At 56.9% G+C, this 21,740-nt stretch overlaps 2 protein-coding genes across 3 annotated transcripts; one reads left to right on the top strand and one right to left on the bottom strand.

The window, feature by feature from the left end:
• The first annotated feature begins 7,967 nt into the window (after nucleotides 1–7,967).
• Nucleotides 7,968–9,052, top strand: Hes3 (hes family bHLH transcription factor 3). Its single transcript, XM_026782379.1, has 3 exons — nucleotides 7,968–8,081; nucleotides 8,161–8,242; nucleotides 8,680–9,052. Exons 1-3 carry the CDS (start codon nucleotides 8,001–8,003, stop codon nucleotides 9,042–9,044), a joined length of 528 nt encoding a protein of 175 aa, XP_026638180.1. The 5' UTR covers nucleotides 7,968–8,000; the 3' UTR covers nucleotides 9,045–9,052.
• A 651-nt stretch (nucleotides 9,053–9,703) lies between these two features.
• Gpr153 (G protein-coupled receptor 153) lies at nucleotides 9,704–21,212 on the bottom strand. Of its 2 annotated transcripts, none has more exons than XM_005353649.3 (6): nucleotides 20,964–21,212; nucleotides 16,807–17,264; nucleotides 16,093–16,522; nucleotides 14,166–14,358; nucleotides 13,603–13,787; nucleotides 9,704–13,155 (listed from the first exon to the last, which is right to left on the bottom strand). In XM_005353649.3, exons 2-6 carry the CDS (start codon nucleotides 17,160–17,162, stop codon nucleotides 12,493–12,495), a joined length of 1,827 nt encoding a protein of 608 aa, XP_005353706.1. In that variant the 5' UTR covers nucleotides 17,163–17,264; nucleotides 20,964–21,212; the 3' UTR covers nucleotides 9,704–12,492. The 2 variants fall into 2 exon arrangements, with proteins under 2 accessions (XP_005353706.1, XP_005353705.1); XM_005353648.3 differs by having other exon boundaries at nucleotides 9,704–13,224.
• Between the last annotated feature and the right edge of the window lie 528 nt (nucleotides 21,213–21,740).

Genomic DNA, 21,740 nt, shown 5'->3' on the forward strand with positions numbered 1-21,740 from the left:
GATAGGAAGGGTGCGTGGAAGACTTTAGGAGCTGGCAGAACTTACCAGCTCCTGGAAATGAGAGCATCATCGAGGAACCAAGAGCTGATGTTGGATTTGAAAGGCAGAGGCAGGAAGCAGCAAACTTACGCAGGATGGGAGACAGGCTCCAGGAGAAGCTGGGGCCAGGCTGCTGTGGTGAACCCTGCATGTGAACACACTGCCTGGCAGGAACTGTGATGTGTGGGCATGGGAGTGGGGAACCTGGTATCCCAGGCTCCAGTGCTTGATATCCTGTCTTGGTGACCACAGGCAGGTAACTTCTGTGACCCTCATCTTCCTGTGAAACGGAATCCTTATTTCACTGTCTTGGACAATCATCCTTTGTCCTGCATAACCTTAATGTCACCTTGTTGCCACCTAGAGTCATCTGAAAAGAAAAGCCTTGATTGAGGAACGGCATACATCAGGCTGTCTGTGGGCAGGCCAATGAGGTATCTTGATTATTAATTGATATAGGAAGGCCCAGTCCACTGTGGGTGCTCCCATCCCTTGACAGGTGTTCCTGAGCTGTATAAGGAAGTTAAGCATAGGTGAGAGCCGGCTGCTATAGAACAGCATCCTCCACTACTTCTGCTGAGCTCCTGCTTGAGGTCTTACCCTGACTTTCCTCGCTGGGTGACAGTGACCTGGTTGGATCAGAGTGACCAGAGCCAGGATACTCTACAAAGCCCAGCACTGTGTCTCAATCATGCTTGGGAGACATTTGTTAAAGTGAGGTGACAGGAAGGAGAAAGATTTAATGGTTCGGTTATGGTGAAACCCCAGCAACTTGCGCACCCAGACCCACACCAAATACGGCTTTCTAGTCTCCTTTCCACCGCTGTGATGAAACATTGGCCAGAGGAACTTGAAGAGGAGAGGGTCATTTGGCTTAACAGTTAATTCCAGGTCACAGGCCTTCGCTGATGGAAGTGAGGGCAGGAACCACGGAGAAACGCTGCTTTCAGGCTGGTCCACCTGCTCGTCCTTAGCAAACCTTCTCAGACTGCCCAGTACTGTGGTGGTATTTTGTTTGTGTTTTAATAAATAAAGCTTGCCTGAAGATCAGAGTGCAGAGCTAAGTCACTGGAGGCCAGGCGGTGGTAGTACACACCTTTAATGTCAGGACTCGGGAGATAGAGACAGACGGACATCTGTTAGTTCAAGGCCATCCTGGGCTACCTGAAATGGATCCAGTGTAAAAGAGAAACAGAGCTCATACAAAGGTGATCCAAGCACTTGAGGTCACAGGCCTTTAATCCCAGCACTAGGGAGATGGAGACAGGAGTGATATGGCTGGGCAGAGAGGAATATAAGGTGGGAGGAGACAAGAGCTCACTACAGTCTGAGGCAGTGATCTGAAGCAATCAGTTTGAGGAGAGTCTTACAGTCTGAGGATTTGTAGAGACAGGATCACCCTTTGGTCTGAGCGTTGGTAGAGGTAAGAACTCTAGTGGCTGGCCACTCTGCTTCTCCGACCCTTCAGCTTTCACCCCATGATATCTGACTCTACGTTTTTTTATTAAGAACAATTAGAATGCTTGCTACATAGCACCACCAGCCTGAGGAATGTTGTGTGCCCCGCCCCCCAGACGTGCTCAGTCCGATCTAGGCAAGTCCTCAATCGGACTTTCTTCTCTGATAACTAGGCTGTGTCAATTTGACACTAAAGACTAAGCAGGACATAAAGGTGACTGAGTGGCTTAAAGCCGGAGTTCTGACTATTGCCTGTTCCTCATGGCTTCTCTAGACTCGGACCTTTCCCCTTGAGCCAGAACACATCAGAGCCACTAGAGGGTGCTTGTTGTCCCTCACTCCAGGGAGGGCTCCTGACCTGGAGGCACAAAACCCTCTCTGGCAGAAGCCCCTTCTCAGGCCTTGAGCTTTTGATCTCCACTCTTAGGCAAGCAGTAAAGTGTAACTGACCAGAGAGCTTGAGCAACTCTGTCCTCTACCTGTCACCTCCCCCGAGGCCCCAGTCCTTCTTCAGTCTTATCCTGGAGGTGGGAAAAAGGGAAAGATGTTCTCTGCCGGGTGGAACTACACTTCAGGGAATGTGAAGTGTTAAGGGGATCGCTGGGATGGCTGAAACTGTTGGGGCCTAAAACTCATAGTGCAGTGATGGAGAGGCAACCAGGCAAGTTTATGCACATCTGGGCATGTGTGTAACCGGAGAAACAGTCACACAGGGGATGTGCATGCTCAGGAAACAGTTGTAGAGAGTACCCATATCCAGAGAAGCAATCACATCCAGACAGTGTCTATACCCAGGGGAACAGCCACACAGCACAGCACAGCACAGCACAGCACATGCACACCCAAACATATAGCTACACACAAAGAGTATCTACACCCAAGGAAACAGTTATACACAGGAGTACAGATAACCAGAGGAACAGTCATGTGGAAAGCATGCGTATATCCAGGGATGTGATCAAAGAGCACATGCAGACCCAGGGAAACAGCCACACACTGAGAGCGCTCCATCCAGATGTGCACACAGGGAAACATGGGCTCGCTTTCCTACCAGAGAGGAGAGGAGTCTGACACAACAGTCTCGCTGTGTCCCCAGCTGTCCTCCAAACACAGAAGGTGACAGATCTCCAGAGTGGTGAAAAGGAAGGGGAAGTCCTGGGGTGCACTGCTCCTCTCTCCTTGAAAATAAGCAAGCGCTTGAGTGTTTTGTCCCAGCAGCTTCCAGGCAAGCACAAAAGGAGCTCCTCGTGCAGCAGGGTCCCTCCACAGCCCGCAGCCTGTGCCTTCCCCCATCCTTAGATGCCACCATCACAGGCTAAAGCAGCCTTCCTGTCCGGGCCCGGCTGGAGAGCTGTCTTGTTTCAGACACTAAGGAAACTGAAGCAGAGAAGCAGACAAACTTGGTCTGGACAGGCTGACACTGCTTTATCAACAGCATGGAGCCCCAATCTTTCCTCTGGGTGAAGGCTGCATGCACTTAGAGAGGCTAGAAACATGTCTGTACACATGCACACGTATGTAGGTAGCTACAGGAAGTTGCAGATATTTTCCGTTTGACCGGAAGCAGGGTGGGTTGTTTCTGTATCCAGGTATATTGTTTCTACAAATGGATCAGAGTGGTCAGGCGGGGGCCAAGCAATTCTTGATGGCTACGGACTGTTGCCCGGTACAACTTGACTCAGTTCTTCTTGAGGCGATTACCAACACTAAGAAACCACCTTAACATCTCCAAATAAAACCACTAGCTGAGATGAAATCATCTTCAGACTTTTTAAAGGTTCATTTTTATTATTTTAAATGTGTGTGTGTGTGCGCGCAGGCGCATGTGCTTGCCTGCGAGTGTAGGTGCTGTGGAAGCCAAAGGCGAGTTGAACCCCCTAGAGCTGGGGTTACAGGTGGCTGTGAGCTGTCTTCTGCAAGAACAATATACATTCTGAACCACTGAGTCATCTCTCCAGCCGCCAGACTTTAGTTTCTGAAGCCGCATGAGTTTATTGAGTGAGAGAGATTATGAAGAAGAGACCAAGCCCAAGGCAGGTACAGGTGCACGGACAAGAGGAGCATTGACAAGCTCTTCACTCATCCTACACAGAAAATTCCCAGGGTGGAAGCTGGCTCGTGTTATTTCATTCAAGCCTGAAGCCAAGCAGGAGAAAAGCCCAGGAGGCTCTCTCAGCAGCCTCCACGGTGATGGATGCCAGATCAGTCATCTGCAGAGGGCTGTTTCCCCCTCTGCAGTTCCTGGCTATTTAGGGCAGTGGGGAGGAGTCTGGCCAGCGTGGCTATGAGTCTCCACTAGAGATGGCCCAGTCTTCCAAAAGAAAGTTTTCTCTCCTCTTCTCCGGCAGTCACAGGCTGGAGGAATGAAAGCGGCTCTTTCCAGTCTGGTAAATGACGCGTGATTTATGAGTACATCAGCCCACTGCGCATAAGTCATATGTGCACAAAGGGGCCGGGTAAATATTTAAAGATTAGAGCCAGCTCCAGAGAGACACAAAAGGCCAGGACAAAGAGGTTCTCTCTGAATTCACTCTTCCTGAGCTGGGCTGGCCCGGTCAGTGTTGATGCACTCACTGAAGTCCCAACCTTTGTCCCCAGAAGGGCCCTTGGCTGCTGTGCAGTTCAAAGTCTCCACACAGCTAAGCAGAGTTAAACAATCGCAGCCTCTCCAACCTCATCTGGAGACAATCGGCCGAGTCCTCTCAGGGCCTTTGCTGTGTCCCTGATAGTTAATTACACACAGCCGTCACTTGGTCCCACATCTGCGAGGGGGACAGGCTTCTTCCTCCGGTTACCACAGCACCCACAGTGCTCTGCAAGCCAGGCTCTTCCGTTAGCACCGGATTAAAGCAGAAAGTTCAGGAAGGAAGCGTTCTCACCACTCAGGAGGACACTAGGGCTGGTGTCTGAGATGGGAAGTGGGACATCTGGGAGGGGTCTTGTTTGGGGGCTCCAAACCCCTTTCCCGCTTTTTCAGACCTGTGTGTGTGTGTGTGTGTGTGTGTGTGTGTGTGTGTGTGTATGTGTGCGCGCGCGAGTGCGTATTTTCCAAAGTCGAGAAAGTAAATGGGAAAGGCACAAAGACACTGGGTCATTTTCAGCCTTAAATTCTTCAGTGTGAGAAAGGGGTGGGAGCGAGGGTGGGCTGAGAGCAAACATTTTTCCTTGAATGAGCAAAAGGGGCCTGGGTTTTCCCCCTTGCTCCTCCTGGGCCTGTACTCCTTTCCAGGTACCTTGGGGACTCTGAGTGCTAAAGACAGAGAGGGAGTTGGTGGCCTACATCCTGGTTTGCATAAGCAGGGTTTCTAAGTTGGTCCATGACCTTCTCGGCAGTCCAAAAGACAGTGTACTGTGCCCAGCTTGCTCATAGAGAGTACGGTGAGCAGCTGTCTCTCCTCACCTCTGGGAAAGCGTTGCGCTCTCCCTGGTGGGTCTGCCTGCGGGTGGAGGTAAGACGTCCCTCGTGGACAGATGGAACAGCCGTCCTCAGCCTGCATCTCTTTACCTTTTCCAGTGACCTTGCTGGATGCAAAAGTCTGGCTCTAACTTAGCGGGAGAGGAGGCTACCTAGGGGACGAAGCCGAAATGGAAACTATGCAGTGGAAGGAAGAAGATGGCTTAGGAGCTGGGGGCGGGGGAGGGCGAGATGGAGGGGTCCCTCCTGGTCATGAGCTTGCACAACTCTCAGCCATAGGAGCAGGCACGGGGGCGGGGAGGAGGGTTGTAGCGTTAGAGGAAGAAAAAGCCGGGAAGTCCTCACAGGTAGATCCACGCCCAAGGACCAGCCCCACAGGAAAGGGGCGGTGGGAGGTTAGATGCAGCCAAGCAGCAGGCCTGTTAAACAGATCCTAGCAGAGTACAACCGCTTGAGAATCCGGTCCTGGCCCCGTGGCGGGCCTCCCTTCCCCCAGCCAAAGCAGAACACTGCAGATTAGTACATTTTGTGGTCAATTTTCCACTACCTAAGAAACACTTAGCCACCCACATGAACGGCCCCACATAGTGCAGCCGGGATCCCTGGGCGTAGGCTTGGGAGGGGTGATGGCCCAGACTGTGGAGGGTAGTGGGGTACGAGCGGGAGCAAGAGAGGGAAATTTAATAGTGACCCTAATTCTGGAGAGGTGGCGGGACCAGTACCCCGCGCCCCGCAGCGCGCCGCGAAAGCTGTACGCAGAACCATTGGTTTGCTAATGCACAGGACTGAAAGGCGCAGGCTGCAGTTTATGGGGAAGTATTGTAATTACAAGACAAATTGCTCTGCTTCTCGCTTGGCTTGAGAGCGAGGAGGGTGGAGGGGACCCGTCGAGGTGAGGCGCGCGCCCGGCCTCCCTACAGATGTGCGGCAGCTGGAAGCCTGAGCGCCGCGGGGAGCCAGGAGTTTGGCCCCGAGAAGGCGGACGCGGGCGCGGGCGTCGCTTTGTACAACCCGCACAATGCCCTTAACACTTGGCTGCTCCCTTTGTGCCGAGCCTCCCGCCTGCCTGCCCCGCGGCGCCTTTGTACCTCGCCGCCACCTCCCCAAAGCCACAGCTAGGCGCACGGAGGCCGTCCGGACCTGGCTGGCCCTGGCGCTTTAAAGCTACCCGGCGCGTGGCAGCACTCGCCACTGGGTTTCAGCCCCATCACCAGCCCAGGGTACAAACCTAGCCGGACCTGGTCCACCCGCCCTGCGGTGGGGGCAGGAGAACGTTCCAGAGTTCTGGTCGCCTTTGCCCAGGCCTGAAAGGGGGAGGGCGGGTCTCGATTCTCCACGCTGCTTGGCGCTTGGGAGAGCACCGACAAGGCCCGTCAATGCCCAGAGTGGGGTGGGAGAGAGAGAGTGAAGGGGTCAGAAAGATGCCCGGTTTGGGGGCGTCTTCACCCAGCAATATCCTCGTGAGCCCCTACAGAGGTCATTGTTTTCATTCCGTGACCACAGAGAAAACTGTCGGACTTGGGCGACTTCTTTGGCCTCATAGGCATCGTCAGGAATGCCACTTCAGTCTTCTGGCCCCCAAACTAAGACCCAGAGAGTGCAAGAAAAGGCGTTATCTAGGTTTGAACCCAAAAATTTCCCTGGAGGTCAGCCTTGTCAGTCACAGCTGTGATTCCGACTTCCCGGATGCAATGGGAGTGGAGTGAGGGATTGCTGCCCTTTCCTATATAGTAGGTGGTCTCAGGGCCTCCTGTGTCCTCACAACATGGACAATGGACAGGCAGACAGGGACACGCAATGCAGTCTGGACTGTCCTCGGAGCATCAGTGGTCCCCACCCCCGACTCCCCACCCACTGAACTTAAGAGAACATACGCAGAGCTGAACCCCAGTTGTTCTCTTCCTCCATCCCGCCCCCCACCCCTTTGAGACAAGTTTTCTCTGTGTAGCACTGTCCGTCCTGAAATCCTCTCTATAGACCAGGCTGGCCTCGAACTCAGAGAACTGTCTGCCTCTGCCTCCTGAATGCTGGGATTAAAGGTGCAAGCTATCACACACAGTTCAGTTGCTTTTCCTCTTAAAGACTGGTCCTTCACCAGGGTCACAAGCCTGGAAACCTAGGGCTGGGGCTGGGGTGGTCTGCCTCCCCTTTACATTGGGTCCTATCAGTCAATCCTCCAGGCACTGGGTCCTTGGATGGAGGAGGCTGTTGTGGCCCTGCAGGCGGGCTGCATGCTTTAATGGGACACATGTTGCCGCATGGCCCCCACAGGCCCCACTTGCTCCTGGCTTTGAGCAGCCACAGGCAGAAAATTGCTACATTGTCCCGACATTAGAGCGACTAATTTAGCATCTCAGCGTGGCCAGAGTGTGAAAGGAAAGGCCAGCACTCCTTGCTGTCTTCATCCGGCCTCAGGACACCTAGGGCTCCGTCGTCATCATTTAGGGTGGCATGCAGCCCACAAAGCTCCCTGTGACACTGGAGGACCACCAGAAGAATGTTGGGAGATAAGAAGCAGCGAGGACTTGGCAAGCAGAGACTGTGGTGTGGTTCAGAACCTACAGTAGCTGGCTCAACAACACCTGGAGAGGATGGGTTTGGGAAAAGTCTTCATACTGAAAGAGTAGTGGTGAGTCAAGGAAGAAATTTAAAATAAATAAATAAATAAAAAGAGTCCTCAGGGAAACAGGAAGCATCTTGAAAGCCAGAGGCAGCCTGGGCCATTGGAAGGGGCCCCATAGAGGGACACAGGGACAGCTCTCCTGTGTTGCATCCCTTTTCTGCCCCCTCCCCTCCCCCTCTGGGCTTTTCCAGTTCCTAGAGCCTCATTGACATGCAAACGAGGTACCCCTATAAAGGCACTACAGCCTACTGTCTGTGCAGACATCACAAAATGGGCACGGAGCCCACGTCAAGGGGCAACCCCAGTGGCTCAGCCAGCAGCTTCAGAAAGGTCTGGGGGGTCCTGAAGGGTCTGGGATGAGGACTCCCGGGGTGGGAACCCCTGGGGTGGAGGAAATGGAGGCCTGGGAAGCTAGGGCTCTCCCTCTGAGGACTACCGGATGGCCCACAGATCTCCAAGCCTCTGATGGAGAAGAAGCGCCGTGCACGCATCAATATGTCACTGGAGCAGCTCAAGTCTCTTCTGGAGAGACACTACTCACATCAGGTAAGGCAGGAGAGGATGGGAGCAACTGCTCCAGCCCTCCCCAGTCTGCCTGTTAAGAGAGCATCTTGTGACTTGGCAGATACGGAAACGGAAGTTGGAAAAGGCTGACATCCTGGAGCTGAGTGTCAAATACATGAAAAGCCTTCAGAATTCATTGCAAGGTAGTTAAGTAAGGGCTCGAAGATCTACAATGAGACACTGGGAGGGACATGTGAGAGCTAGCCATGGGGTCTTGGGGCTAGGCGTGGCATCGTTTGCCAGTAAACCCAGCACTTGGGACGCTGAGGCAGGAGGATGGAGAGCTGGAGAGCCTTCTGAGCTACAAGTGATAGCCTAGGGTAGGATGGGGGAAGGGCAAAGGAGAAAGCCGGTGAACAGCTAGGTGAGGAGGGTCCACCTCCTAGTTGAGGTGGATGTGGGGAAGGACAGCTAAGGCCTGTCTGGCCTGTCTGTAGCCTTGCAGCCTGAGTTTGAGCATAGGTCATAGGTCTGCCCCACCCAGGAGACCATCTTCTCCCTTGATGTCCTTACGCATCTCCCCTTCCTTTTATCCTCCACGCCTCTTCTGTTCCCTCCTCTCCTTCCTTCCTTTCTTCAGGACTCTGGCCAGTACCCAGTGGGATCGACCACCCGTCTGGCTTCCAAGGCTGCTTGCCCGGTGTGAGCCAGCGGCTTAGGCGCGAAGAGGATGGCAGCGGCCTGCGCTGCCCCCTGGTGCTCGAGCGCAGGGCAGGCAGCACCATGGACAGCGCCAGCCCGCAGGCGGTCTCTATTCTCAGGCCCTGCCTCCCGGCCATCTGGGCCCCTGCTTCCGCTGCAGGTGACTCCCAGTCCCCGCTGTCCCCGTTCCCTCTCCCTAGAGGTCTCCCCGAGTCCTCTACCGGCGTTCCCGCACCACAACCAGCGTCAAATTGCCAAACCGAGAACCCGAGACCCGGGCTTGGGGTGTGGCGTCCTTGGTGAGTCCCTGGCAAGGATTCAGACTCAAGACCCTTCCCCTGCCCCATCACCCGCTGTCTAGTCTGGGGACACAGAAACTATTTGGGGCGCCCCTATGGTGACTGCAGGAACTCTTTCAATCGGTGGCCTGGTGGGGCTGCAGAAAAATCCACGCAGCCACTTGCGGATGTGGTCAATGTGAATTCACCCACACCGGTCCCACCCACCAGCCAGATCAGCTCCCTCCTCCCACCTCCAGTGGAGCTAGGAGAGGACGTGTGGAATGTGCCCCTTTCCCAGGGACCCGGGGCTGGCATTCCGCCCCTGACCCCCCTCTCCACGACTGCGTCACGGTGGGAAGGTCGCGATTGCCAGCAGCGCAGAGCGGACCCCTCACAGCGAGGAGAATCGCTGCCCCGCCCTGGTCCATTCAACCGGCCTCGAGCGCTCCGTTCCCACGGGCACAAAGCGCGCAGAGCCCCGCCCCTCCAGCGAGGGGCTCCCATTCCATCCCATCCCCACCCAAGACCTTCTCCGCCTCCGCACGGGGCCCACCCTGTGGGCGCTCTCTCCAAGATCCTCCCTTCGCAGGGTGCTGGTGCAGAGCAGGGGCTCCGCCCCTAAGGTGCATTGAGTGCGCCAATGTCGCTGCTTCGCCACAATCCCAGGTCCCACCCATCGCTGCGTGGCACCGCCCGTGCAAAGCTCCACACTTCCGAGAGCTGCGCATTTTATGTTCTGAAAAGATGGGTGCCTGGGACCACATAGCGCCTTCTGAGCCCTAGGCTCTTGAAGTGCTCTTGCACCTGTTACCATGAGCTGAGACTACAGAGGAGAGCTTTTCTCTCCTAGGCTCCTGTCGTGGGCCAGCCTGGGGTCCAGCACCTCCTAGTACCAACGTGCAATTCTGAATAAAGACTGGCCGTTTGTACAGAGGCCGAGACGTGAGTGTACCACGTAATATCAAGTTTGGGGCGGCTCTTGCCCTGCCGATAAACACGCTCTGGTCTACTCAGGATTCTCCGCAACTTGGCTCTCCCACACTAACCCATCCCCACACCACGGGTTTTCTGGAGCAAGGACCAGTACAGAGCCCAGCCCTGGCCATCTCAAGGTGGCCTCTGGTCAGCCAAGCTGGTGGGAGAAAAGCCAAGACTTTTCTCTCCTCTACCGCTAGGTGGCGGCCTCTCAGCGAGGACCAGAAGGAGTGGTCGGTGAATCCACCAGAGTCTGAGAGCGAGGTGTCCAAGCCAGTCGTAGAGGTACTGAGATAACCTCACAGGGGCGATCAAACCCTGGCTCCACGCCAGGTCAGGTTGCCACCCGTGTCAGAGGACCTTTCTCTGACTGGTGGGCTTTGGGGCCCACCCGCTGCTTCCTAGGGTTGTGGGCCCAGGTCTGTCTCTCTGGCCAGGACTGGAGCACCTGCTTGGAGAAATGGCAAGTCCAAGGGAATGGTACACAGGTCTAGACGTCAGGGGAGTAGCTGGTTTGGGCTGCAAAGACAGGTTTCCGTGAACCAGCCTCAGAAGGCTGTGTGCAAACCATGAGGACTTTTTTTTTAATTGGGTCCTGTACAGAAGAGAAAAGCTATTTTTCAAAAATCTACAAACGAATCCCTGACTCGGGGCTGGACGGTGGTATACAGTTAGCGTTCTTAACGGTAACCCGTGGCCAAGGTCCTTACAGGCGTCAGCAAACAGGGAGGCTGAACAAGGACTGGGAAAGAGCCCTAGAGCCTAGGGTGTTCTGCTTGGGGTTTGCCCTTAAAGTTTTGTAAAAAGTAGAAGAGACTTGGGGGGACCACGTCCCCGTTACAAGTATTGCCATTGAATACAAAACAGAGTGAAAACTGAAGGTGATAAATTGATGATTTGAGGCAGGTGAGGCAGACAGCGGCTAGCTGGTGGCCTCTGCCCCTACCCACACGACATCAAGTCCCTAAAGGCACAGCAGCAAATGGGCCAGAGGAAGCTTTCTCCCACGTCCAGAGATGGACAGACTGCAGTCCCCTGCTCTGCTCATTTGGGGTGGCTTATCTTTCGCTGACCCCATACCCAGGGACTACAGGGACCTCTGAGGCCTAGGATAGGGCAGTCACCCACCCCCATCCCCAGCTGGAGTTGGAACTCCGCCTGGAGAGGGAGAGGAGATGGGCCTGGCCATTGGGCAGTGAAAAGGGGGGCACAGGCTGCTCTGTGCTGGCCTTAAGACCATCTCCAGACCTGACATGGCAGTGCTACCCCATTCCCAGCTCACAGCCTGGGTATTTCCTGGGAAGACCTATGTCCCTGGCACAGCCCGGAGAGAGGTCTACCCAGAAGAGCAAAGCCCTTCTTTGTGGCTGAGGAGGGGTAGAGGCCACCCATTGTGGGGCCTTTGCCTGCGTGGGTGGGAGGCAAAGCTGGAGATGGGCACCAAGACAGGGAAGCCCACTTCCATCGCTTCAGCTCTCTGCACCGGGTACCCACAGCCTTGGCAGCAGGATACAGAAGTGGCCGGCATAGTGGGAGTGGCCGGCATAGTGGGAGTGGCCGGCATAGTGGGAGTGGCCAGCATAGTGGGAGTGGCCGGCATAGTGGGAGTGGCCAGCATAGTGGGAGTGGCCGGCATAGTGGGAGTGGCCGGCATAGTGGGAGTGGCCGGCATAGTGGGAGACAGGCAATATGGTGGAGTCTTGAGCACGGGGACACTAATGGGGGCCAAGGTGGCTGTTATACCCATGGTGTTGTGCTTTAGCTAAGGTGAGTTTCCAAGAGGGCAAGGGTCATTGAGACGGGGAGGCCTCAGATCCGGGGGTTCACGTGCTGAAGGCTAACCCTCACAAAAGGCCCTAGACTACCTCTCGCATCTGGTCCATTCAAGTAGGAGGGCACATAGACCAGGATTATTCTTCAAACAGCCCTGAGAGATGTATCATGGTCATCCACTCATCAGAGAAGGGAAACTGAGGCAGGTCACGGGGAAGCCTGCTCAGTAGAACTTGTTTGGGTTCTGAAGACCCCTGTGCTCACAGAAGCTCTACAGGCCATACCCTTAAGGGGAGGCAGATACAGGGCCAGTAAAGATGAATGTCGTCCTGTAGCTTCTGGCTTAAGCTTCTCCAAGAACAGACTTTGTCCTTTCTCATGGTGGACGGGTTTCAGAGTCCCCTATATACCCAGTCTAGCCTCAGAGGGCTGGGGGAGGTGTACCAAGTGTGTAGATGCCACTCACTTCAAAGGCACAGTCTGTCCATTCCTGGGAGGTGCTGTGCTCAGCAGCAGGTCTATGTCCTATGCAGCCATCAAGGGCGGCCATCATTCCTCCAGGCGATATCAGAAGGAAGGAACCACACGAGGGGCGCAGAGACAACCATCCAATCACCCCTAGGGTGGGTGGCACTTGTCCGTGCTCCTAACACATGCGGTGGCATCTTTGGTGCAGCGCCTCTCCCATCTGTATGGTGTCTCTGGAGAGGCCCGTGAGGGCCCTAGGACGCAGAGCCCAGTGAGTCCGAGTGCAGCGTGACGTAGCCCGAGGACTCGGAAGGCGAGCTCAGAAAGCTGCTGGTGCTGCCGCCGCCCACCACGTGCAAGCCTCCGGGCTCGCCCCACGACGCGCTCAGGCAGGTCTGCAGGGGCCCCGCATGCGCGCGCGTGGCCCTGCGTCCATGGCTGCGTTGCGCACGGCCGCCAGGAGGCGTCGGCACCTCACAAGGCCCTGTGCAGTAGGAGGCGGCCGGGAAGGGCCGCGCTGGGGCGGGTAGACGACGCAGGGCCTGGGGCTCGAGCTCGAAGGCGGTCAGCGCTAAGGCATCGGGCAGCAGCGAGACCGAGGCGGAGCGGGCGCCGGGCCCGGGGCGGCGACGCGGGCTGCCTGGAGGCGAGTCGTGGGTGCGACGCAGGCCGCCATCCACGGACGAGGGCTGCAGGGACAGCAGGCTCTCGGCCGAACGACGGCGCGGGCGGAATGGGGGTGCGTCCTCAGCGAAAGCCAGCAGGCTCCCGCGCCGCCGGTCGGGCCCCGCGGGCAGCATTAGGTGTGCCAGGGCTGCCAGGTCCTCGCCGGAGCTCCAGCGCGGCAGGAAAGTGGGCAGCGGGACGGCGGCCCATACATCGGCGTCATCGTGGGAGAACCGCCGTGTGGGTGGGACCTGCGAGCACCCGGCCGGGCTGAAACGGGGCTGCCCTCCTGGAAACCCGCTCTGATGCCTCCCCGCGCCCTGCAGAGCAGTGTGTGGGTCAGGGACTAGGACCCCCTGGATAGGTGCTTTGAGATTTGGGGCATGTGACAACCTCTCTGAAACTCGGTGTTGACTGAGCTTGGGTCAGTTGGAAAGTCTCATGGGAAGGTTCACAGACACCAATGGATCCCTCTTCCAGGGCACGGGGATGGGCCCACCCGCACAGACTGTGACCTCGAGGTAATAACCAAAGGCTGACAGCCATCCACTGCCACTGATCTCTGCGTGCATGCGTGCGTGCATGCGTGCGTGCATGCAAGCGATAGAGGGAGAGAGGACGAGAGCAAGAACGAGCAAGTGAGACAGAGGGAGAGAAAGAGAGACTTTTGAGGCCCCTCTGTTCTGCCTCAACCTTACCTGCAGATACTGCATCCGATCCTCCTGCAGGGGCCGCAGAGGGTAGAGCTGGGGTAAGCCTCCCTCCAAGGCAGAGAGCTCATACTTGGCCATCCTGTCCAAAGCCACGAAGTCACCTCCATAGCTGTAGTCAAGGGAGCGCTCCAATACTAGGTCAGGGGAGATGCTGCCATCTAAGCTGGTCTCTGCAGGACAGGACGGAAGCATGGCACCATGACAACGTGGGAGCAACAGGAAGGTTTTTAGGGATCCCCATAAGGAAGGGACTTGTTTGCAGAAAGGGCAGGCAAGGTTCAGAGTTCAAATCCCAGCTACAGAACACTTTAGCTGTGAGGCGGAAGGTGCTCCTCTGAGATTGGGGTGGGAACTCCACGGGACTAAACATCCCCACAGGCTGACAGCTCCTGGCACACAGACTATCACTACAGGAATATCTGGTGGTGGTGAACATGGTCACCTAAGTGCCATGCGGTGGGGATATACCACATGACTATTTCATCTGACACCCAGTGATCTCACCCAAGCGCCGCCCTCCCCTGAGGCCATCCCGAGGCCGTTCTTACCATTGTCAGAGTCCTCATCATTGGACATCAGGGCCATGCACTTCTCCCAGACTGCCTTGAGGTCTGCCCGGTAGCGGTCACAGGTCCAAAGGAAGACAGGGAGCAGCAAGGCCTGGGCCACCGAGCACCACAGGACACACAGTACCATCCAGGGTGCCGAGGCGTCAGCCCGCAGGCTACTGAAGCTCACCACCTGTGGGCACAGGGCTAGCCTGACCTACAGGGCCCTCTCTACAACATCCCTCCTAGCCACAGCTGCACCACCGGCATGGCAGAACCCATAACCCACTGCCCAGAGGAAAAGGAGGACTAGGTGGTGGCTGCAGGAAACAGGCAGAGTCCCGTGCCCACCCTGAGTATAGCTCAGTTGTGCATGTCACCCCTCAGTGTGCTGGGCAGCAGCCTCACGGGTGCCAATGGGATGATGTGACGTGAGTTACTGCCACCTGCCTACAAAGGAACAGGCCAGGAAAAACAGGCCTCAAGCCTGTTTCTGTCCCTGCCGTATCTTCCTGGGCCAATGGCCTCCTTAGCTCTGGCCCTCCAAACTCAAACTCCAGAGGAGCCCCGGCAGCCAAAGGGCTCTTCCCAGGGTCCCCTCCTCAGTTTGGGAAGTGTTTAACAACGCTGCAACAAAGCAAAAATGGGCACAGCGTGTCTGTTCTGTGATCTGTGTAATCCTTGGAAAGCCGCTGGATTTCTCAGGGGCTCCATTTCATCATCTGTGAAATGGGTGTTTTTTTTTTCTTCCTTTCTCTGAGACAGGGTTTCTCTGTAGCCTTGGAGTCTGTCCTGGAACTCACAGAGATCCGCCTACCTCTGCCTCCCTAGTGCTGGGATTAAAGGCGTGCACCACCAGTGCTTGGCTAGTTTCACTCTTTAAAGCATTTATTTATGTGTGTTTTGCCTGCATGTATGTATACCACAGGTGTGCCTATGGGTAGCTGTGAATCACCATGTGGATACTGGGAGGGAACAAAACCCAGGTCCTCTGCAGGAACAGCCGTGTTCTTAACTACCGAACCATCTCTCCAGCCCTGAGTAAGAACTGTTGATAAGCCTTGTGACAAGCAGAGGGGCTCCATCGATGGCACCCACTTCCCAGCTCCGAGAACATGCTGGGGTGGCCCCTCCCGTCTTTACAGGGCTTTGTGCTACTCAGGGCAGTTTCTTAGCTCTTACTATTGACATAAAGGCCCCACTGTAGGTGAGGACCCTAGAGGGGGAGGGGGATTGGCCTGCTGGGGGCAGAGTGTCAGAGAGAGCCTGGGATGCAGCCCGAGCGGCCCTTGATTCTGAAGCTGCCCTGGATCTGGGTCTTCTCTGGGACTGTGTCCAGCAGCAACTCAAGGCTATGTGGGCAGGCTGGCTCTGGTCTGGCTCTTTCTCTCCCAGACCTTTTGAGGCAGGAGTAAGACAGGAGCTGTTTACGGAGTGTAAACTTCAATCTTGAGCCAGCCTAGTCCAAGCTGTTCCGCGGAATGCAGGCAGTCCCGCCGCACCGTGGCTAGCAAGGCCTTCATCTAGGGAGCCTTTCATTTACCTTCTCCAGGCTTACAAGGAAGTGCAACTTCAGAGAAGGTGTTAGGGGCCTTCCCTACACCAATTCAACGTCCCCTACCTACTCTACCTACCGGCCACATCCTGGGACCTGGGCAGGGGAAGGCAGTTGCATTGCTTCTCATGGAAAGGGCCTTGAGGGAGGGGAGAAAGTACCTCTGTGGTGTGACAAAAAGACCCTACCTATTCAGCTGACAAGGGCTCAAGTCTCATCACATCTACCCTGACTTTAGGCAGGTTCTCAACCTCTCTGAACTTTGCCTTCCAAATCTGTAAAATGGGAGCGATAATTCACAGCTCAGAAGTCAAGCCTGAGGTTTCAGCCACCTGATGTCCTAGAAGCTCCCTACCCAACAGCCTCACCCACCAGCACAGGGAAGCCCATGAGGCAGTCATAGATGACCACGATGGTGACCACCAGGCCCGTAATCTGCAGCGAGGTCTTGGCAGGCTCCGAGCCGTCAATGGAGGAGCGACGCTTGCCCTGCGTATCCTCCACCACGATGGTGGGCACAGTGAAGGCACGGCGGTCTGCCCGGTGCCCCACCTGCGTGGTCAGTGTCTGGAAGAGGGCAATGGCTGTGCAGACCATGCCCATGGCCACGCTGCCACCCACCAGTAGCAAGAAGCAGACGCCGAAGCCAAGGCCTATCTCAGCCACGATGAAGCGGCAGCCGTGGGTGTAGAAGCGCTCACTGGTGTCGTGCCAGCCAACGGCAGGAAGGGCCGAAAGGATAAAAGACACCATCCAGATGCCCATGACTGTGTGCACCGCCTGCTTCTTGGCATTGCTCAGCCTGGCATGGGGCAGGGCAGGACAGAGAAACCTGGCGTTACTCACCAAGGGACCACAGAGGGCCCTGACAAACCTTCCCCACTGACAGTACAGTCTCTACCCAGCCAGCACTGCAGGACCTTGGTTCCTCACTGGACAGCCATTCGTGCACCTGTCCCTCTCGTCAGGCATTTGTGTGCCGTGACACCCCTGTTCAGTCATGAGTACCCCTACCTGCATGTCCCCCCCGCAGTCCTGGACCTTCTCACCCATCCTGGCACAGCACACCCAGACGTCGGTGCTCACCGGTAGTTGACTGGCCAGCGGACCATCCACATGCGGTGGTAGGCGATGGAGGTGACGGAGAAGCAGGTGGCTAGGGTGAGGGTGTAGAAGGCGGACACGAACACCTTACAGAGGCCCTCGTTCCACTCATAGTCGGGACGCTGCCTCCGCAGCTGCACCACGGCGTAGGTGGCAATGGGCACCGCCACGTTGAGCATGTGGGTGGCTGCCAGTGTGCACAGCAGGAACTCCAGAGGCTTCCACTTCCTCTGCTTGGCACCCACACTGAGGATGCCCCAGGCGTTGGCTAGCAGTGACAGGCCTCCACACGCCAGCCAGCCTACCGCACTGCCAGGCAGCCGCCGCTCATCACTCATGGTGCAGACGGGAGCTGGCGAGTGGCTGAGGCATCCTTCTCCTCCTCACGATGCAGCGGCCCTCACACGTCGGGGCCTGGTGATGCCAGGGGCCACAAGCAGCTGGGGAGGGAGCAATGGACACTCAGTGAGATATCAGACAACAGCACAGAGCTCCAAAGGAGAGGCCAAGAGTCCTGTACGGCCCTGGCTTACACCAGGCTGCTGTCCCAGAAGAAACTCATAAGTTGTTGGGCAGGAGGCCCAAGGGGCAGTATACAGGGATGCCGAGTAAGTACACATTCCCTCACTGCCACTGAGTTTTCTTTATAAGATTTATGTAATGTATGTTCAGTGTTTGTACTATACGCATGCAGTGCCTTCAGAGTCCAGAAGAGGGCATCAGAACCCCTGGAACTGGAGTTACGGGTGGTGTAAGCCACTGGATGAGGGTGCTGAGAACTGAACCCAGGTCCTCTGGAAGCACAAGTGTTCTTCATTGCTGAGCCATCGGTCCATTCTCAGTCTGGGTTTTTTTGTTTTTTTTTTTCTTTTTCGAGACAGGGTTTCTCTGTGGCTTTGGAGCCTGTCCTGGAACTAGCTCTGTAGACCAGAGCTGGTCTCGAACTCACAGAGATCCACCTGCCTCTGCCTCCCGAGTGCTGGGATTAAAGGCGTGCGCCACCATCGCCCAGCCTCAGTCTGGGGTTTTAAGGGGCAATGTCTCACTATACAACCCTGGAGAGCTTGGAACTGCTGTGTAGACCAGGTAATGTCTCACAGCGAGCCCTCTCACCATCCCTACACAGACATCCCAGGCACTTTGATGATTTACCCAGCCCCCCATACCTCCCTTTGCCTTCTCTGATCCCCCAGGTAACCTGAGAGGTAGACATGAAGTTGGCCACCACTCTCACACCCACCCTGAGAGTGGGTAGACCATCTCTCATAGTGGGCCTTTGCACAGACCTGGCACAGCCAGAGACTGTGACCAGATCTGCATCACAGGTTGTGGGGCCAGGGGGACCAGGGCCCCATCCTGAGGAGCACTATGCTGGTTCTGTGGGGAAGCTAAGGGAACAGACAGCAGACAGCATATCTCAAAAGCCTAGGGCCCAGGTACCACCCAGTGGGTGCTGTGAGGGGGACAGCAGTGTGCTGGGAGCCAGGTTCCACTCCTGGTGGATAATGTAGGGGACAGCAGAGCTTTGGGAGCCGGGTCCCACACCCAGCGGTGGCTATAGGAGACAGCAGAGTTCTGGGAGCCGGGTCCCACACCCAGCGGGGGCTATAGCGGACAGCAGTGTGCTGGAAGATGGGTTCCACTCCCAGAGGGGGCTGTAAGGTATCAGCACCACGTTCTTGGCCTGGATCTCACCCAGAGGGAGCTATGGACTAGTGCTGTCCTGGAGTCTTCAGCTAGGATTGAGGGACATATGATCCCGGGCAGGAGGTAAACATGTAAACATACACTACTAGAAGGCTGATTGGCAGGTCCTCCTGTCCCTCCCTCATCCAGCCTGTGCTCCCCGTGTGGAGCACTGCATTCTGGAGCAGGCAGCATGCAGAGGGTCTCCATGCTAAGTGAAGGCTCCCTGCAGCCCTATTAGCTGCACTACTCAGGACCCAGCACACACTCCGCCTCACACTGGGGATGGAGGGACAATTGCAGTCACGCTTCCCAGCTCTCAGGCAGGGAAAACCAAATTGTCCTGGCCAACAGAGCAGACATTCTCTGCAGGTCTTGTCTACAATTTCTTTTCTTTAAAAAAAATAATTTTGAGACAAGATCACTCAATGTAGCCTTGGCTGTACTGGGGCTCGCTCTGTAGACCAGGCTGGCCTTAAACGTCCAGAGATCCTCCTGCCTCTGCCTCCCCAGTGCGGGATTAAAGGCGTGCGCCACACCCAGCCCTTGTCTGCACAGTTCTTTAAGCCTGCTGTGGACTCTTCATTTGCTTTTGTGTGTCTGCCCCAGGCCTGCCCAGACTCTGACCCGGAGGAAGGGTCTACTACTGCCTGTTGCAGGCAGGGCAACTTCTGCCCAAACATTAGGTCGATGCTTGCAGAGACGAGGGTGGGCGGCAGGGTGGCCCTATCCGACTGAAACCTCCACCAGCATCTGGGTCTAGCCAACCTTCTCAGCTGCAGACCAGACCCCACAAAGGTGAGAGAGGAAGAGCTTCGTGGACTGGCCTCAGGAAGCTGGAGTCCAGCCCCAGCTCCCTGCTTGTTACTTGATACCACCCCTGCACCTCCGTTCTCTAATCCACAAATGAGCCGACAGTGCCTTTCTTGAAGAGAGTTGGTGCACTCTGCCAGGCAAAGTACTTAGATCGGAGCCAGAGGCACAGTGAGCCGTCAGTAAACACTTCCCTCGGCCAAAGGGAAGCATGGAGTAGAGCCAAACCGAGGTCCTCACCCGGCCTTCAATTGAGTGGTCTAGAGGACAGAGACCCGGGTACCGGTGGTGAGGGAGGCACATTTCTCCGGTCTTTACTGGGTGGCACTGCTGCCATCCTCACGACAGAAAGGCATTTCGATGGAGGCAGAGTGATAGATCACCTGCCAACGTCTTTATGAACCCGAGCCAGGATTCAAACTGCGTGTATCAGACACCAACGTCATGGTCTCCAAGTCCTTCTAAAAAGTCCCCAACAAGGTACCACTGCTCCTAGAAGCAAGGGCTGTCTGAGCTGCTCGTCCCTGAAGGATAGATCCTAACCAAGCTGAGGGCAGGTGAGAGCAATGGGCCAGGACAGGCCATATTTGACCCCAGGAGAGGGATGTTCTGTAGAGTTGGGGAGGGGGATACTAGATCCTCTTAAGTGAAGAGCCGGTGGGGACACGCGGTTGACGCCCACAGCAGCAGTCACTGGGGGCCAGACCCCACTGGGCCCCACCGAGATTTGGCGACTCTAGCCAGCAAAGCTCCTTCTGCAATGGATTCCAAGCGTCTCCAACATTTCCAGGAGGATGCTTCCCACCTCCGTACCGGGAACCCCCTCAAATCGCCCTCCCCCAAGGCAGGCCACAAAGCAGGTGAGACCATCCAGAGACCCTCACAGGCCTTGAAGCCTCCTCCCTCCGCAGGGTCGGCGGGCAGGGCCAGGCCGTGACGTCACGACCCCGGGCCAATGAGGCCGCTCAGCCCCGGGGCTGTATTGCGCAACAAAGAGAACCCAGAACTTGAAAGGATTCCCCGGGTTCGGGCTGCGCCCACCGGTCTCCCAAAAGCCTACGCTTGGTGATATCGCCTCCTAGCTGGCCTCTGGTCTGCCTAAAGGTCTCCAAAGGCCCAGATGGACGGCGGCCCAGGGCACAGAGCGCAGTGCACGCCTCTTGACACCCCACTTATAGGTTTCGGTCTCCCGGGGTTCGGTTGGTATTTTTACCCGCCCCTAAAAGGCGCATCCCTGCCGGCCTGGCTCTTATAGATCTTCCAGTTTCCAGCCCCGAGGGCGCGTCCAAGCGACGGCCTGGGGAGCCAGGTTAGGGGTGGGACTGTGTCTCAAACCCGCACCCTCAGTTTGCGTTGGGCATAGGGGCCTGGGACCTATAAAGTAGCCACGCCTGCCTGCTGCCAGCAGCCAAGGACTGCGCTGCCAGCCCTGGAGGCGGGGAGCCGAGGGAGAGGCTGGCTCGGAGAAGTTACCCTGAAGGTCCCCAAGTTGGTGGTGGTGGGGCGATCTGGCCCTAAAGGCTGTCCACGGCCACTCGGACGAACCCCACGTCCCACCAGGTGCTCGCAGAGCCTTCTTGTCCCGTCCTCCCGTCCGGATTTCCCCTTCGGTGCCCATGGGCCGGGGCGGCGGTGCTCACCCAGCATTCGGGCGCCCGAGGCTCTAGCTCGCTGCTCCCGCCTCCGGCTCCGGCTGCGGTTCCCGCGCCCTGGCACTGAGACCCCGCCGCCAGGGGCTGCGGGGGTGGCTGGCGGAGGAGCAGCCCGCGGGTCGGGGCATCCTGGCGGCGGCTGCCGATGACCAGAGCGCTGCGCTGTGCTCGGCCCCGCCGCCCTCCCTCCCTGGGCACCGCCTCCGCCGCGACCGCGCTCGGCTCCCGCCGCTCCGCTGGCTGAGCTCAAGCGGCCGGGGGCGGGGGGCGGTCCACGGCGCATGCCTCTGCCGGGGCCTCCGCGCCGCCCCCTGGCCGCGCCCCGCCTTCCTGGACGCGTCGCGCTGGCCCCCCACTCCCGGCAGCCACGTAGCCCCAGCAGCCGCACTGAAGTCCCTTAGAGCGCACGACGGGACCCGCCCACGTTGGGGCCTTTAGGGACTGGGTCACTCCCGCGGCTGCCCCTAAACCGCCTGGAGTTGAAGGGCGGGCCTCGCAGGCCAGAGAAAGGGGAGTTTGGAGGTGGAGAACACTGGACAGGGGATATGGGGAGTCAGGGAGGAAGCCATGTCATGTTAGCATCCTTGACAGTGAGGGACAGGATTCATGCGCCTGAGGACTAGTGGCTTCTAGGAATCAGAGTAGCAGGAGGCAGGGTTGGGCCAACCAAAGGTTCCAACTTAATACCTGTGCCTTGGGCGCTGCTGGGAACAGTGCGGGAACCTCGGGGCTGCAGAGTGACTGACCCCCACCGGTGGACTCAGC

The sequence above is a fragment of the Microtus ochrogaster genome, chromosome 10, assembly GCF_000317375.1.
Source record: "Microtus ochrogaster isolate Prairie Vole_2 chromosome 10, MicOch1.0, whole genome shotgun sequence".
NCBI classification, from domain to species: Eukaryota; Metazoa; Chordata; class Mammalia; order Rodentia; family Cricetidae; genus Microtus; species Microtus ochrogaster.